Source organism: Artemia sp. Qi Xiang Cuo, chromosome 9 (genome assembly GCF_049724085.1).
Source record: "Artemia sp. Qi Xiang Cuo chromosome 9, ASM4972408v1, whole genome shotgun sequence".
NCBI classification, from domain to species: Eukaryota; Metazoa; Arthropoda; class Branchiopoda; order Anostraca; family Artemiidae; genus Artemia; species Artemia sp. Qi Xiang Cuo.
This window is the reverse complement of record NC_142802.1, coordinates 29603444-29621497: the sequence shown is the minus strand read 5'-3', so window position 1 is coordinate 29621497 and position 18054 is coordinate 29603444. Positions and strand designations below refer to the sequence as shown.

At 35.1% G+C, this 18054-nt stretch overlaps 1 protein-coding gene across 1 annotated transcript in view; it reads right to left on the bottom strand.

Annotated features, from left to right (window-relative positions):
• The window catches only part of LOC148948542 (uncharacterized), a 59174-nt gene that overhangs the window by 26075 nt on the left and 15045 nt on the right, over window positions 1-18054 (bottom strand). Inside the window, exon 2 of the mRNA XM_089093979.1 lies at window positions 4250-4444. Coding sequence (XP_088950105.1) covers window positions 4250-4444 — 195 coding nt within the window. The remainder of the gene's footprint in view (window positions 1-4249; window positions 4445-18054) is intronic.

The following is an 18054-nucleotide window of genomic DNA, read 5'->3' as shown; positions in this document are numbered from 1 at the left end:
TCATTAAGAATAAAATATATCCTTTCACAACAAAAAAAATCGCAGTAATGAACATAAATGCATTCTTGTAATTCTCCCAGACTCAAGTTTATCAATAAACCGCAGATACGGATCACCGAATTCAAAGTTATTTAGCCTTGCAAGGGAATTATTGCCTCTCTTCTTTGGCAAATAAAATAGTAATTAAAGCTAGGATAAAATTGGCAACAAATATATCGTAAAAATTGCATTTTAAGGAAGAAATGAGAACTAGCAAATGCAAGGCAAAACTTAATTAAGTGTTAAAAAAAAAAGAAATAGCTGAAAAACTAATAGCTGAAGTACTTTTCTAACACAAAAACTTTAGAAGAAAAAATTTGAATAATTTCAAAAAAAATACAGGTTGCAAAAATTAGACAACCCCCCCACCTCATAGAAATATGGCGATAATGAATTTGATCATAAATGGCAATCAGCATAAAAATTGTTAAGGTTATTGAAAAAAAACATGGAATATATAAATATAGGCTTTAAAAAAATATATATTTTACTGAAAAAGCAGAAAAGAATTGAAAAAACCCTTATGCTCAATTTAAATATCAAAAAAAAAGAAAAGGGTTCAAGTTGAAAAAATATACAGACGGAAATGAAATAAAATAAATAGGGTGACAAAAGTACACAACTGGACGTCAAAATTTAAGGCAATACATCTTAAAGTTGGGAAGATAAAGCGAAAACAGTTATGTTCACTTATGTGTCTTAAAAAAAAAACAAAAAAACTAACGAACGTAAAAAAAATATATGGAGATAAGGATATATTCCTTGGAAAAGAACCACCTTTTTACTAAAGGGAAGAGCCTATGACAAGATTGTAGCTACAAATAAAAAAATGTAGATATACATAATATATTATTGTATCTCGTGTACTTAATAAACCTATTAGATTGAACAGAATCACAAGGAAAACTGATGTTGAACCTACCAGACGCTTTTTATGGTGATCAAGCACCAAATAGATATTACTGAGGTGAGGGCACAACAAGAAGGTAAAAAGTCAGAAAATTCCATCTCAAGCTTTTTCAAACTGATTCTCAAGCTACAAATTTAGCTATTGTTGAATATAGTTTTGAAAAAAAAAATATATATTCTTTTAGAAAAGGATAAACCTTGAATATGTAAATTACTACAGTTAAACCTAGTATTATGCAAAAAAAAACTTGTATCAGGTTTTTGACAACCCTTGAGCACACGTAGCACGTAGCGCATAGACGTAGTGTGAGTTTTTTTGCGCATCATAGCGCATAGAACTGTAATTATATTTGCAAACTCGTGTTACTAAGAATGAACAATAAATCGCTCCCCGGAAAAAAAAGACTTACCTAGATGGAAGAGGAAAGAAACCACTTATTAGAAAGGCCTATTAGCCGATATTTAAGATTATTTCCTTGTTGATTTATTGATTATGCGATTGGTTATATATATTTTTAAATATGTATTTTATAAAAAGCATCAAATAACGGAGGAACAGATGTAAGAGACTCTGTCGGCAAAAAACCAAAATCTCTCGAAAGAAATTAATTAATTAAAAAAAAAGAACTTTTATCTGCAACCGCAGACAACGGTTGACACTACCAGTGAATAAATATGAAAGTAAAAGATGCGATATATAGTGAAGTGAATTTTTCGCTATGATAGCAGTAATACTTTTGATTGTAATTAAATAGGTATTTTGAGCGTTTTGCTAATGGAAAAAAAAAGAGTTATAACACATTTTAGTGTTGCTTTTTGAGAAATTTACTTTGAAAAAAAAATGCTTTGTGTATATCTAAATTAATATATAGTGTTTTAATAAAACTTTTAAAACTTTAACCAAATGTATTTTTTGATAAATGTTGTATCTAAGTTTTGTTGCTTAACAATGATTTTGTAAGTCTACTACAAAATTCTTATATATATACTATATTTCTAATTTTCTTTAAATTTTATATATTTATGCTATGTTGTATGCATATGTTTGAACAAGAGTAAAATCATTAATATTTTTTTGTAATATAATCAGTTAAGTATTTAGTTTGAAATGAAGGATCAACCAAGAAACATAACGTTTCGATTTAATTGATATATTATTTTTGGAGTAATTAAAAGAGAAAAAAGTAATGAAAAGAATTAAACTTTACAAAATTGAGTTTTTCTTTCTACTATATATGTAAAATTTTACGCTTTATATGTATACTAATGTGAATATTTATTTTAGATACAGCCTTAGCTAAATTTTTTCTGGAAATCAAATTTTTCATAACATCTTTTTGGATCCATTTCTCAATCATTTCTTTGACGCATTTTTGGAAAGTAGCAAATTTCAAAGCCAGTTCAAATATATCCTGATACTATCATCGCATACTCAATCAACTGAAATTTTGGAAACTATAGCAGTAATACAGACCTTACTACAAGTTCGTCAGAAAGTGAAATAAAAATAGATCTTAATTTAGGCCTAGAAAATGTGCTACATAGCCAAATGGCTTATGTTATTGAAAGATGTGAAAAAAATATATGTGAAAATTTAAAAGTCAATAATGTTATATGTAATTTACCCAAGGCATTTCTAAAACAAAAAAAAATAAACGGTATATCAACCACATAACTCAGATTAATTAAATTATTAATTGGAATGAAATTTAAACTCAAAAAAATTCATAAAACTTTTCTAATATAAATCTAATTTAAGCAAAACCCCTAATACTATGTTTAAGCCGCTTGGGGTCAAATACAACAGAAGATACATATGAAGAGGGTAAAAAAGTGTAATTGTCAGTCCTAGAGACAGAGAAAAAGAGAAACAAGGATGAATTTCAAATTGAAATCCTTCGACAGAAAAGAACATGGCCTATATTGGACCAGAAACATGACCCTAAGGAAACCCATTGAGGGTATATGCACATAATGACCCAAAGATGGCAACAAAATAGCTGTAAACGAAATTAAGTTGTTTTAAAAGTAAATTATTGAGAATTGGGACAATTCTTCTTTAAATGGGGAGTATTGTGTTAAAGCTTTCTAATTTAGTTAATTATTAATTTAGTAAAAATATATAAGACGTAAATATGAAGTTTTGAAATACCACTTTATATTAAGATAAAGAACATATCCTCCTAAATTCTGTTTTACGGGAAATTGAGAAATTACCACTTCCTAGTGATTACGTGGGAAGGTGTGGTTGATAAAAATGTATAAAAGATACATTTTATCGGAAGGAAAAATCTTATACTAACTTTATGCCGGACTGACCTCTGGTCCGTTGTTTTAGAAATACTTTGGAACTTTGTCTTATCAGTGTAAGTGTCTAAACATCTATTTATATATTATTGTTGTTTTTCTTGAGACTGTTGGTCTACTTGGGACAGCCAGTCCCAGTAGACAGAATATATCCGATTATTTTATATGTTAAATGAATAAAAGTATTGTATTTTAGACAACCTCTCTACGATCTATTTTTAGCCTCTCGAACATACCCAGTCGGTACGCCTCATTAGTTCGGTCATAGCCTAAGGCACGCTACCAAAGTTTAATTACCTTAGGGCCAGAGTTTATCTCCCCTATAAAGGGAGAATAAAGGAATCTACGACTACAACCCCCAAATACCATAAAAGATAACACTTCACAACATTTGGGCTCTTGAATTATTTCTGAGCCACCCAATTTTATACAAGAACAACGAATTTGTCACTTTTGTCAACTGTTTCTTTACTTTATAATAAAAGCTCCTTAACTCCAAAAGAAGTAGAAATGGGAAAAGAATCGATTTTCATAAATACTGTGATCTGAGTTTTATGAAGCTGCGATCTTTATTCTTCAATCGACGAGAATAACGTTTTCAATTATTAAATTTAGAAGAAACCGCTATGAAGCCAAACACTTACCTAAAATATAACAATATTAAAAAACGTAGTTACGCCTAAAATTACTTATTTGTCAAAATTACGAATTGTTTTTACGTTTTAGGAATACTCTCAACTTGAAATTTTAGTTTTCTTTCGGAGTCACATCAGATCTTATTCTTAGGTTTCTAAAAAAATTTCTAGAAAAAACTTCACACTCTTTTGGAGCCGCATCAAACCTTATTTTCATGACTTCGGAGCATAAAGACCACGAATAAAAACAAACAATTTCCAGAAATATAAATGAGTGATGGCAAAAAAATGTAATAAAGATACAGCTTCGAAATAGATATAAAACATAATTAATTGATATCAAAAGAGAAGCAAAATACCTCCCGGAACGCTTCCAGCAGCCTTGTCATAACCATCAGCTGGATCCAGGTATTCAGAAGCTATCCAGCCAGGACTCCCTGAATTGTCTAACTCCCAGAAATTGTAAGAAGCCCCAGAAAGGGAGCAGACTTGACGACCTTCAAGGGTTCGGAAACATTGACCCGGAGATGCACTGTCAACGACGTTTCCACATGCTTAAAGAAATAACATACGATTGAAACTTACTTTGCGTCTATGTTAAACTGAACGTCTAATTTAATTTTATTTTAGATCTCAGAGAGGTTGAAATATTCTATCGAAAGGAAATCTTGGTTCAAATTGAAACTGCGAGGGTTTAACCTCTTTTTAAAAGTCCACCAGTAAAATTTTACTGATAATCTCAGGATACCAAATTAAGAGTTTTCAAAGAATAATGAGAGTGTTTGACGCTGTCAAAACTCCCGCTGATTTCTCCAAAAGAAATAAAAATACTCACTGGTAAAAATTCTCAAGTCGAACTAGCCTACCATGACACAACCAAGGAAGAGATCACGCCAAATAAGGGGTCTAAGGTCAGTAGAACGAAAAGGAAGAAAAATCAAACGAATATTTTGTGTGAAATATTTCAAGAAAAATCAACAAATATTCAGCGATGAGGGCATCTTGTTGTATACGGGTGAAATATTCGAGCGGTTTTTCCTCTTTTCCGTCCTACGGTCCATAGACCTGTTTCTATTCAAGATATCCCTTTTGATTCTCAAATATTCACTGATTCGTCAATCACATTTTAAAGCAGAAATGTTAAAGAGGATGTATAGTGCGACGGACATAAAGAGAAGACTTTAAAGCTGCTGCCACGATTGATTATACATGATTCTATTTTGTTTCAGTTAAGTGTATTTTTACAGTCGTTTCCCTTCAACATCCTCTTTGCTCCCCTATATTTCTCTTTATACAATAAACAGTTGCCAAGCCGTAAAGGAAAAATGTATAAATGATACACAAAATTCTCAGGACGTTTCTACTGTTTCATTTGGATGAAACGGTTTTTGCTAATGAAAGCTCTTCAAATTGACTCTAGCATTTAAGTTTATTAAAATAAATATATTTATAAGGTAAATGTCAGCTGGTAATAGATAGGGCAAAGCTTGCTCATTTGTACACTTATATGCAATGGGTCACATGCTCCAACAAAGAAACTCTATTAGGTCGCGTCTTGATTAATTAATTTGGTTGTCATTATGCACACTGAGAGCCAGGATTAGACCTAGGACAAAAATGTTTGCGTAGGCCCCTAAATAAATGCAATTTTTGTCTTATTGCAAGAGCGTTCCAGCTGTTTATTGCTAACATGGTTATTTTCCAATTGAAAATTTTGTCTGATGTAATTTTCAAACTTAATTCGTAAAGATACGCAAACATGTCTTAACTGAGTTAAGCATCTGGTCCTTATGAATCCATGGACCCAAAAATTTAGCCTCAAAATATCGGTATCATCAGACGCGCCTCCAAAAACTGCTTCACGTTCGATCAGCATATGTTGCCAAAGATAACGCTCAAGGCAACTTGTCATTTAATAGCCCAGGTCAGCAGCATACATCAGTTAGCTAATGGCGCCGCAACTCTAGCTATAGAGAGTGTGATAACAACAAAGAAGGCTGCAAGAAGAACGAATAAGTAAACAAATAAGTTGCGAAAGTGATCTAAAAAAGATTAAAAAAGAAGAAGTAAAATGAAGCAGACTTCGCCATGATTTACGTTATCCCCCCGCCCCATTCAAAGCTCAGTTGGCTTCTTCTTGATAGTAGTAAACCAATCATTACTGTTCGTGGTGATAGCTACCACTGGCACCAATGTTCGTGGCGTTTTGCCACCAGTGTTATACCGGTAGGCCACAACGCCACTGGCGTGGTAATATACGGGTGTCACCACCTATTAGAGGGGAAAGCCAGCAGAGTAGTACCTTATATTTTGCTGACTCTATGTTCCTTCCTATGCTATTTGCTGACTCTATTTTCCTTCCCATGCTATTTGCTGACTCTATATTCCTTCCCATGCTATTTGCTGACTCTATGTTCCTCCCCATGCTATTTGCCTACAGCTCTACACCTTTTCAAAGAGAGTGAGTAGCCCTAGGAATCACAGTGCTATTTGCTTGATGCTCTACACCTTTTCAAAGAGAGCGAGTAGCCCCATGAATATTGGTAATACTTCTACGGGACACCTACACCTTTTCAAAGAGTGACTAGCCCCCTCACACCTATGTTATACTTTGCTTGGCTTATATACCTTAGCATGCATCAATTGATATGAACGGTACAAGACTTGGCAGACATATTTTTTTTAAGTTCAATAACCAAAAACTAGAAATCGTCAAATTGCGTATTCAAAGGTGGTCTCTTTATAAAAATACTGGTTTACAGCTTGAGGGCTTATACTTGTGTTTTTCCGGTATAAATTAAGATACAATTGCTTTTTCTGGATCAGTCGATTAATAGAACTTGAATAAGCCTCTTAGAATCAAATTTATACATTTTTCTAATGGAGAACAAAAGAATAGCGATGGTAAGTAGATATACATTATTCTTGATTTATCATAAGAACATAACCCCCCTTTTTTTCATGTAGCGTATTTAAAATGTGTTTTATGGCATTCCATTAAGGTATTTTTGTTCTCTCCTCCTTTTTAAATGTTCTTTTCTAAACCCTTTTTAATGAATATATTATTTCACTCTTTTTTTCTAGTTTTATCAGTTTTTAACTTTCTAACATTTTGCAGCTTAATATTTTAGACGAATTTCATACGAGTCATGCACAAATAAAAATAATTTGTGTTTCAGCAAAATGCATTCTTTCACATATGATTGCTATGAAATAATTATAAATATTTAGAAAACTACTAGAAAATATTTTGACCAATTTAAAGAGCCAACTACAACCAACTACAACGAAGTTCGAATATTGAAGTATTCCTTTTCCGTCGTCAAAAGAAATACGTAAAAAAAATCGTCAAATGTACAGAAATATATAACTAATTTTAGTCAGTATGATGAGTTATATCAAGATGCACCACTGACAATCATGGATAAATCCAAAAAATGAACAAATAACCACAGTATCATTTTCATTCGCTTCGTGACTCCTTAGAGCATCGAATTGATAGATAATAAGATCCCTGTTGTTCCCCTTATGTGTTTATATGATTTAATATTTCATTCTACAAAGAATCAAATTAAGTACGTATTGGTACTTCATTTTATGCTCTGTAATTAATATTGAGGAAAATTAAGAGACGACTTAATTGCGCACGAGAAGGCAAATATATATGGAAGGCCGGTGGCTCATTGTTGTGTCATTGTTGGGGGTTTGTGACTGATGCGTCAAAAACTGCACTTTTATGCCTATACGCATTCATAGCTTAACCGAACTTAATAATTGGGGTTAAAAATAATGCTGGGAGGGGGAATTCAGTTTTGAGGGAGGTGTAAAATGGTACTTATTTAATACCCCGGTAAACATGCGACTAGAAAAGACTGAAATTAATTTTTATTTCCATGACTCGGATATTCAAACATCAAGTCAAAAGCGACCAAAGCTGGATGGTGAGACTAGCACTACTGACATGGACACAATCAGAAGCATGAACATGGCGAGGAAAAGCGTGATCCATTTCGCAGCTTGAACAGTTTATACCGATCTAGCTGTAACTTCCACGGTAAGCACCATTTATCAGATAGCTTTCAACTTGATAGCGCAATCACAATTTCGATTTGCAAATTCCTTTTTTTAAACAACTTGCTGATCATTTAACTTTTACATTCGGCTCAGAGATGGCATACATGTACTAAAGTTAAAAAATAATACTAAAAACCCGGTCAGCGCGCGCCTCTTAGCCTAATCAAATGCAGATCGCTTCAAGGTGTAACAAACGTGGCATATGAAAAACCCGCCTTTGGTTCGTATATTCTTCAAAGGAATAATCGGTTAATAATTACTAATCAGCTACTTGTTTGCACACGTGTGTATTTACTCAAGGGGCTAATTATTGAAGAAAAAAAGAATGTTAAAAGGAGGGGTAAAAAAAACCTTAACCGGATTGTACCTTAAATTTGATACATGATTTTAGTTGCATATTCAGCAGCTGGTAAACACATGTCTAGAACTGTATTTAAATGTTTTTCCAAAAAAGTTATAGGTTATCGTTTCTAAGCTTGATCTAAGCCGCTTCTCGTGAAATTTTGTCCATATTTCATTTGAAGTCTTATATGTGCGCGTGTGTATTTACTGAAGCGGTTAATTATTGAATAAAAAAGAGCGTTGAGGGAGGGGTAAATAAAAAAGTCAACCGGAGATTGATTTAACTCTGTTACATGATCTTAGTTACTTATTCAGTAGCTGGTAAACACATGTCTAGAACTTTATTTAAATGCTTTTCAAAAAAGATTATAGATTATCACTTCTAAGCATTTTATTGCTATTAGTCAAACGTTGCGATGTGTGTGTGTGTGTGTGTGTGTGTGTGTGTGTCTGTGCGTGTGCGTGCATGTGTGTGTCTGTGCTATTAACACAATTCGTAATTTATTATGCTCATGTTTTATAAATAATGCTATAAGCAAAATTTTTAATTTATTATGCATTTGTTTCATAAATAATAATACGAATACAATTAAAAAAAAAAACATTTGTTTGATAAATAATATGAATACAAATCCCACTAAGAAAAAATAAATAAATAGTGTTCTATAATTGTGATAAAACTTTCCTCAAATAAAAAAACTCAATCCATTCATTTTAGTTTCAGGGGGAAGCTACAAAAACAACTGCCTTCCCTGGCCCAGGACTTCAGAATATCATGGGTAATTGTCCACTCTCGCGGGAACAATCTGATGATGTTAGTGAAAGTACGTCGTTTAGTATCCCCCTGGATTTCCAGTTTACAACAAAAGAAATGAATAGTCTTACGGAAATTGTTGAATCTGATGTTTCCGGGAACATTTTTGACGATGATTTTACTATTAGTGAATTGGGTCCTATTTAAAAAGGCGAAGGACATGAAAATATTGTCGCGTACCCCGAACTACGTGAATTTTATTTGTTAGAATCTGCTCTAGGTCACTTGCAAACACATAGGGTAGATTTTAATCCTCCCGAGGAAAACCTGGTTGATGGGAGTGTCATTTTAACATACCCTGTAAATGTTCTTCATACATACATCGACCGAATTCAAGCACTTATTGAGATTCAAATTCAGAATTGGGGGGGGGGGGGGTCAGGGGGGATTAAGGCATCAGTCAATCAAAAAGTTTATTTACAAAAGGGGACATCAGGGGACATTTTTTATTTTCCTTTTTCAACTGGCAACCAAACTTTTTACCCTGGTCTAAATGAATTTGAGGGTAACTGTTTCAATTGGGTAAATAAATTAATATGAACTTTGGACACATTAAACAAGAGGGAGAGCGGGTCCACAATTTTATACATTGAATATATGGATCTGAATCTCAATAGATTAAAAAAAAACTTTATTTTAAGGGGGGCAGGTAGAAAATAAAATGCCACCCAGATTTGTCGGCTACAGGGGGGGGGTTCAGGGTTTCAGATTTGACACAGGGCTGCAATGTTTTAAATATGCATTTTTAGCAGCATCTCATAAAACATTAAAAGATTATTCGACAATAAAAAATCTCGACAGACTTGCACGTAATGGTGGAAAAAATTTCCCTAAAGTAAATTTTGATTGTTTAGAGGGAAAGTATCTGGTGTCCTTAAAAAAAATAACCACATTTGAAAAAGCAAATGAAAGTCTCGGGTTGGGGGTCGTTGTTTTCCAGTATGACACAGAATTTGTAAATGGGGGAAAGAAACCGAATAAAAAAGGGGTTTTATATTCAGTTAGGACACCGTTGGTAGATAATGTTAGAAATTGGGTTTGGATTGTCTATGAGCCCCCAAAGATGTAAACTCCTATGGTAATTTTTTCCCCGTTACGGCAATAAGTCAACTCTTGTCTCAAGGCGTTCGGAAAGGGGAACGTCACTATTGCCCCATTTGTCTTTCCCCATTTAAGACTGAAAGAACATTCACGAATCACATGAGATTGCAAACTTCATGGCAATCAAAGAATAGAAATACCGGCAGGGGACAGAGCTACTTTACAATTTAAAAACTTCCAAAACTCCCTGCTACAGATTGATAAAGTATCTTTTGATTGTGAATCAAGACTGTTGGAGGTATCGGACCCATCAAGGCCAAATATAGTCAAGGAACACAAACTCGTTGCGTGTTCCTATGCGCTTGCCCGACGCGATTCCAACAATAAAATACAATTGGAAGAGTTTTTTTACTATGGATGAGGAGGGTAGCATGGAGAAATTATTGTTCTGTTTAATAAAAACAGCGAACGGTGCAATTTCACGATTGCGTCGCGCCAACTACCCAATGTCATTATCAGATAAGGAGCAACGGGCACTAGAAAAGGGAACCGTTTGTTGGGTTTGTAGGGGCACTCTTGCCCCAAAAGACGCTGTCCAGGATCACAATCACCTTATTGACTCCAATTCAACGGGAAAAAGTAACTATCGGCGGTGGGCTCACAATTCATGTAATTTAAAGAATTAAACAGCAACTCTTTCTTCCGGTTCTTATACATAATTCTAACTATGATCTGAAGTACGTGCTACCATCAATGGCACATCTTCAAAGAAATGGAGTTGTGGATGAGGCATGGGTGATAGACAGCTTTTCCTACAAAATCATTCCTACATCGTCGGAAAAGTTGCTTGTTTTGGAATTTATGTGGAGATATGTTGAAAACGACATTGAGTACACGAATAAAATTCGCTTTTTAGATTCCTTCAGTTTTTTCCCCAAATCTTTGAGCGAATTAATTCAAGTGCAGAAAAACGATGACGGCTGCAACGCTTTCCCCCTTCTCAAGCAACAATCTCTAAATGATTTATATGATTTGTTGACGGTCAAGGGCATATATCCTTATGATTATTACTGCTCCATGTTGAGATTCGCCGAGGAAACTAGTCCTTCGATCGAGTCGTGTTACGACAATCTACACGATCGTAGGTGTAATCCTGATGAATAAAGTTTTTCCCAAAAAGTGTGGGGCAGAGGGAGGGTGTAAAAATGGGTTTGACTACTGCAAGCTGTATTTGTCAAGTGATGTGTTAAATTTTTTAGACATTATCTGTAAAAATACGGAAAAAATATACGAGGAATTTAATCTTGATTTAAGATTTAGTTTTTCATCTCCTCATCTTGTAATGAACCTCATCCTAAGTATTAGCGGGAAAAAAAATCGGATTTAGCACTAATATCGATCAGCACCTGTTCATCAAGAGGTCAATGAGGGGTCGATACGTTTTTCACGAGGATCTTATCTTGGAAACTGATCCAACTGGAGAGAAGACGGGATCAAAATCGGATGCAGTGTTCCTTGATACGAATTCCCTCTACCCCTCACCCATGTTCCATTATGCGCTACCTTGCGATGACTATAAATGACTCAATGACCCTCAAGCCTCCAATTTCCCCAACATTGACAGTGTTGAGGAGAATGGACCGGTTGGATGGTTTTTTGAAATTGATGGGGAGATACCAGTTGAGCTTCATGATTCGATAAAGGATTTGGGTTTTCCATGCATCAATAGACAGGTGTCAAGGGACTCTTTGAATCCCCGTAACAGACGTTTGGTCGAGGTGGAGGGATTGCATTGGTCACCTTCAAAACGAAAACTTATTGCCGACCTCCTGCCGAAGAAAAATATTGTTGTACATCTTGTGGCTTTAAAATGGATGTGCAACAACGGTTTCAATGTCAAAAAGGTTCATAGAGCCCTCCAGTTCAGTCAAAAACCCTATCTGAAAACGTTTGTTGACACTTTAGTCAAGTAACGTTCTGAAGCGCAGACAAAAGCCGAAAAAAAAAATCTATAATTTTATTTTAAATTCGGCTTTTGTAAAATGTGCAAAAATGTTCGCAATAGGATTCGTTGAGATGTTGTGACCAATCCCGAACAATATGCTTCATCTATTGTCGATCCAAATTACATTTCCATTACAATCATTGGTCCGGACATGGTACTATTGAATAGAAAAAAAATAAACAATATCTTGGATAAAAATATTGCTGCAGGCAGTTCCATCCTGGAAATCTCCAAGAACTATTAGTTAAAATTTTACTAAGATGTGTCAAGTGTTCAAAGGCCCAGGAGGTGGCAAGTAGAGGTCTTGTATATAGAAACAGATTCTATACTGTTAAAATTAAAAGTTCAAAGCTTAGTTGATGATTTAATACACGGAAAAATCGTCAGCACTTGGATGGTCCACACCAACTGGAGTGGGGAGGTCTACCCAGACCTAGTGAAACGTCGCCAAATCAACTTTTATTTTTAATATCAGAAACGGGAAGTGACATGATTTCCCGTGGTATGTTTTTAAGTCCGAAGGTGTACTTTATACTGACACACGATAAGGAAATAAAAAAAAGTTGCAAAGTAGTACCCACACGCTATGTGGATAAGAATTTCGACATGGACGTTTATAGGAATTGTATTGTTGAAAATACAATTCCACGAGCGAAATTGTTGGCAATTCGTTCGTTAAACTACAGGAACTTCACTCTAAATAAACAAAAAATTGCCATGAGTATCATTCCCGACATGATCTATGTCTGTCAAGACGGTGTGACTACCCTCCCCCTGGGGCACTATTTTACTTCCGACCGAGACGAATGTGCTAGTCATAGGGAAAGTCTCGGTTTGAGTAAAGTCAAATAAAACAAATTTCCCAAAACCCTGGGGGGGACCTTGCGGCCCGGGGGGGGACCGTCGGTCGCCCGGCCGGCCGTCAGCTGGGGGCACCGCCACCAACGGTATGTTTTTTTACTTAGAGCAGATTTTTTTGTACTTTTGTAAATATACATGTTGTTGTTTTTGCATTCAAATTAAAAATGGTGTAAAAAAAATGTGATATTATTCTAAGTGTATTTTTCATTAAATGTTGTATTTTTTTACAAATAAATAAAGTATATTTGTTAGTGCTTTTTTTCTAGTGCATTTTTAAAATAAATGTTTATGTTTTTTATTATAAATAAATTCTTAAGTGTATTTTTCTTGTTTAATGTGTTTTTTTCTGTAATGTATTATTTGTAAAGTGCTGTTTTTTTATGTCAATAATACAAGTAATATGATTCTTTATTGATTATGTTCTTCTCATTATTCCTAATATATACAGAGATATATATATATATATATATATATATATATATATATATATATATATATATATATATATATATATATATATATATACATATATATATATATCCGTTCAGGAATAATGAGAAGAACAAAATCAATAAACAATCATATTTCTTGTATTATTAACATAAAAAACAGCACTTTACAAATAATACGTTACAGAAAAAAAACACGTTAAACAAGAAAAATAAACTTAAGTTTTTTTTATTTATTTATAATAAAAAACATAAACATTTATTTTAAAAATGCACTAGAAAAAAACCCACTTTAATAAATATACTTTATTTATTTATAAAAAATTACAAAGTTTAATGAAAAAAACACTTAAAATAATATCACTTTTTTTTACACCATTTATAATTTGAATGCAACAACATGTATATTTACAAAAGTACAAAAAAATCTGCTCTAAGTAAAAAAGATACTGTTGGTAGCGGCGCCCCCAGCTGACGGCCAGCCGAGCGACCGACGGTCCCCCCCCCCCCCGGGCCGCAAGGTCCCCCCCAAGGTTTTGGGAAATTTGTTTTATTTGACTTTACTCAAACCGAGACTTTCCCTATGACTAGCACATTCGTCTCGGTCGGAAGTAAAATAGTGCCCCAGGGGGAGGGTAGTCACACCGTCTTGACAAACATAGACCTTGTCGGAAATGGTACTCATGGCAATTTTCTCTATATTTACAGTGAAGTTCCTGTAGTTTAACGAACGAATTGCCAACAATTTCGCTCGTGGAATTGTATTTTCAACAATTCAATTCCTATAAACTTCCATGTCGAAATTCTTATCCACATAGCGCGTGGGTACTCCATTGCAACGCCTTTTGATTTCCTCATCGTGTGTCAGTATAAAGTACACCTTCGGATTTACAAACATACCACGGGAAATCATGTCACTTCCCATTTCTAATTTTAAAAATAAAAGTTGATTTGGCTCCCGACGTTTCACTAGCTCTGGGTAGACCTCCCCACTCCAGTTGGTGTAGTCCATCCATGAGCTGATGATTTCACTGTGCGCTAAATCATCAAGTAGGTTTTGAGTTTTTACTTTTAACAGTAGAGAATCTGTGTCCCCGTGGCAGACCTCTACTTGTCCCTTCTCCGGCCACTGTACCCTAGCCACATTGTAGTAGAATTCCCCTTTTTTCCTATTCAATAGTACCATGTCCGGGCCAATGATTGTAAAGGAAGTGTAATTTGGATCGGCAATAATTCGAGCACATTGTTCGGGATCGGTCAAGACGTCACAACGATTCCTATTGCAAACACTTTCGCACATATTACCAAAAGCCGAATTTAAAATGAGCGATATAGAAACGCTTCAGAACGTTTCTTGACAAAAGTGTCAACAAACGTTTTCAGATAGGGTTTTAGAATAAACTGGAGGACTCTATGAACCTTTGTGACATTGAAACCGTCGTTACACATCCATTTTAAAGCCACATGATGTACAACAATATTTTTCTTCGGCAGGAGGTCGGCAATAAGTTTTTGTTTTGAAGGTGACCAATGCAATCCCTCCACCTCGACCAAAAATGTGTTGCGGGGACTCAAAGAGTCTCTAAACACAAGTCTATTGATGCTTGGAAAAACAAAATCCTTTACCGAATCGTGAAGCTCAACTGGTATCTCCCAATCAATTTAAAAAAATCATCCAACCGGTCCATTCTCCTCAACACTGTCAATGTTGGGGAAATTGGAGGCTTGAGGGTCATTGAGCCATTTATAGTCATCGCAGGGTAGCACATTATGGGACTTGCCCAAGGGGAAGAGGGAATTCATATCAAGGAACACTGCATCCAATTTTGCTCCCGTCTTCTCTCCAGTTGGATCAGTTTCCAAAATACGATCCCAGTGAAAAACGTATCCACCCCTCATTGACCTCTCGATGAACAGGTGCTAATCGATGTCAGTGACCAGCCCGATTTTTTCCCCGCTAATTTTTAGGATGAGGTCCAATACCAGATGAGGAGATGAAAAATACTATAAATAAAGATTAAATTCCTCATATATTTTTTCCGTATTTTTACACATAATGTCTAACAAAGTTAACACATCACTTGACACACACAGCTTGCAGTAGTCAAACCCTTTTTTACACCCTCCCTCCGCCCTAACTTTTTTGGCAAGACTGTATTCATCAGGAGTACACCTACGATCGTGTAGACTGTCGTAAAACGACTCGATCAAGGGAATAGTTTCCTCGGCGAATCCTGACATGGATAAGTAATAATCATAAAGATATATGCCCTTGACCGTCAACAAATCATATAAATCATTTGGAAATTGTTGCTTGAGAAGGGGGAAAGCGTTGCAGCCGTCATCATTTTTCTGCAGTTGAATTAATTCACTCAAAGATTTGGGAAAAAACTGAAGGAATCTAAAAAGCGAATGTTATTCGTGTTCTCAACGTCGTCTTCAGCATGTCTCCAGATAAATTCAAAAACAAGCAACTTTTCTGCTGATTTATGAGTTATTTTGCAGGAAAAACTGTCTATCACCCATGCATCATCCACAACTCCATTTCTTTGAAGATGTGCCATTGCTGGTAGCAAAAACTTCAGATCATAGTTAGAATTATGTATAAAAACCGGAAGAGAGTTGCTGTTTAATTTTTAAATTGACATGAATTGTGAGCCCACCCCCAAAAGTTACTTTTCCCCGTTGAATTGGGGTCAATAAGGTGATTGTGATCCTGGACAGCATCTTTTGGGGCAAGAGCACCCCTACAAACCCAATAAAATGTCCCCTTTTCTAGTGCCCGTTGCTCCTTATCTGATGACATTGGGTAGTTGGTGTGACGCAATCGTGAAATTGCACCGTTCGCTGTTTTTATTAAACACACCAATAATTCCTCCATGCTACCCTCCTCATCCATAGTAAAAAAAAACTCTTCCAATTGCAATTTATTGTTGGAATCGCGTCGGGCCTGCGCATAGGAACACGCAACGAGTTTGTGTCCCTTGACTATATTTGGCCTTGATGGGTTCGATACCTCCAACAGTCTTGATTCACAGCCCAAAGATACTTTATCAATCTGTAGCAGGGAATTTTGGAAGTTTTTAAATTGTAAAGTAGGTTTGTCCCCTGCCGGCATTTCTATTCTTTGATTGCCAAGAAGTTTGCAATATCTCATGTGATCCGTGAATGTTCGTTCAGATCTAAATGGGGAAAGACATATGGGGCAATAGTGACGTTCTCCTTTCCGAACGCCTTGAGACAAGAGTCGATTTATTGCCATAACGGGGAAAAAATGACAATAGGAGGTTACATCTTTGGGGGGCTCATAGACAATCCAAACCCAATTTTTAACATTATCTCCCAACGGTGTCCTAACTGAATATAAAACCCCTTTTTATTCGGTTTCTTTCCCCCATTTAAAAATTCTGTGTCATACTGGGGAACATCCACCCCCAACCCGAGATTTTCGTTTGCTTTTTCAAATATGGTTATTTCTTTTAAGGACACCGCATACTTTCCCTCTAAACAATCAAAATTTACTTTAGGGAAATTGTCTCCACCATTACGTGCAAGTCTGTCGAGATTTTTTATTGTCGAATCATCTTTCAATGTTTTATGAGCTGCTGCTAAAAATGCTTATTTAAAACATTGCAGCCCTGTGTCAAATCTGAAACCCTGAACCCCCCCTGTAGCCGACAAATCTGGGTGGCATTTTATTTTTCTACCTGCCCCCCCTTAAAATAAAGATTTTTTTTAAATCTACGGAGATTCATAACCATATATTCAATGTATAAAATTGTGGAACCACTTCCCTTCTCGTTGAATGTGTCCAAAGTTGATAATAATTTATTGACCCAATTGAAAAAGTTACCCTCAAATTCATTTAGACCAGGGTAAAAAGTTTAGTTGCCAGTTCAAAAATGACAATAAAAATGTCCCCTGATGTCCCCTTTTGTAAATAAACTTTTTGATTAACTGATGCCTTAATCCCCCCCCCTGACCCACCCAATTCTGAATCTGAATCTCAATAAGTGCTCGAATTCGGTCGATGTATGTATGAAGAACATTTAACCTATAATTTTTTTTCAGCAATAACCTATAATTTTTTTGAAAAGCATTTAAATACAGTTCTAGACATGTGTTTACCAGCTACTGAATAAGTAACTAAAGTCATGTATCCAAGTTAAGGCACTATCTGATCAAAGTTTTTTTTACCCCACCTCTCCACACTCATTTTTTCTTCAATAATTACCCCTTGAGTAAATACACACGTGCGCAAACAAGTAACTGATTAGTAATTATTAACCAATTATTCCTTTGAAGAATATACAAACCAAAGGCGGGCTTTTCATATGCTAAGTTTGTTACATCTTGAAGCGATCTGCATTTGATTAGGCTAAGAGGCGTGCGCTGACCGGGTTTTTAATATTATGTTTTAAGTTTAGTACATGTATGCCATCTCTGAGCCGAATGTAAAAGTTAAATGATCAGCAAGTTGTTTAAAAAAAAGAAAATTGTAAATCGAAATTGTGATTGCGCTATAAAGTTGAAAGCTATCTTATAAATGGTGCTTACCGTGGAAGTTGAAGGTAGCTC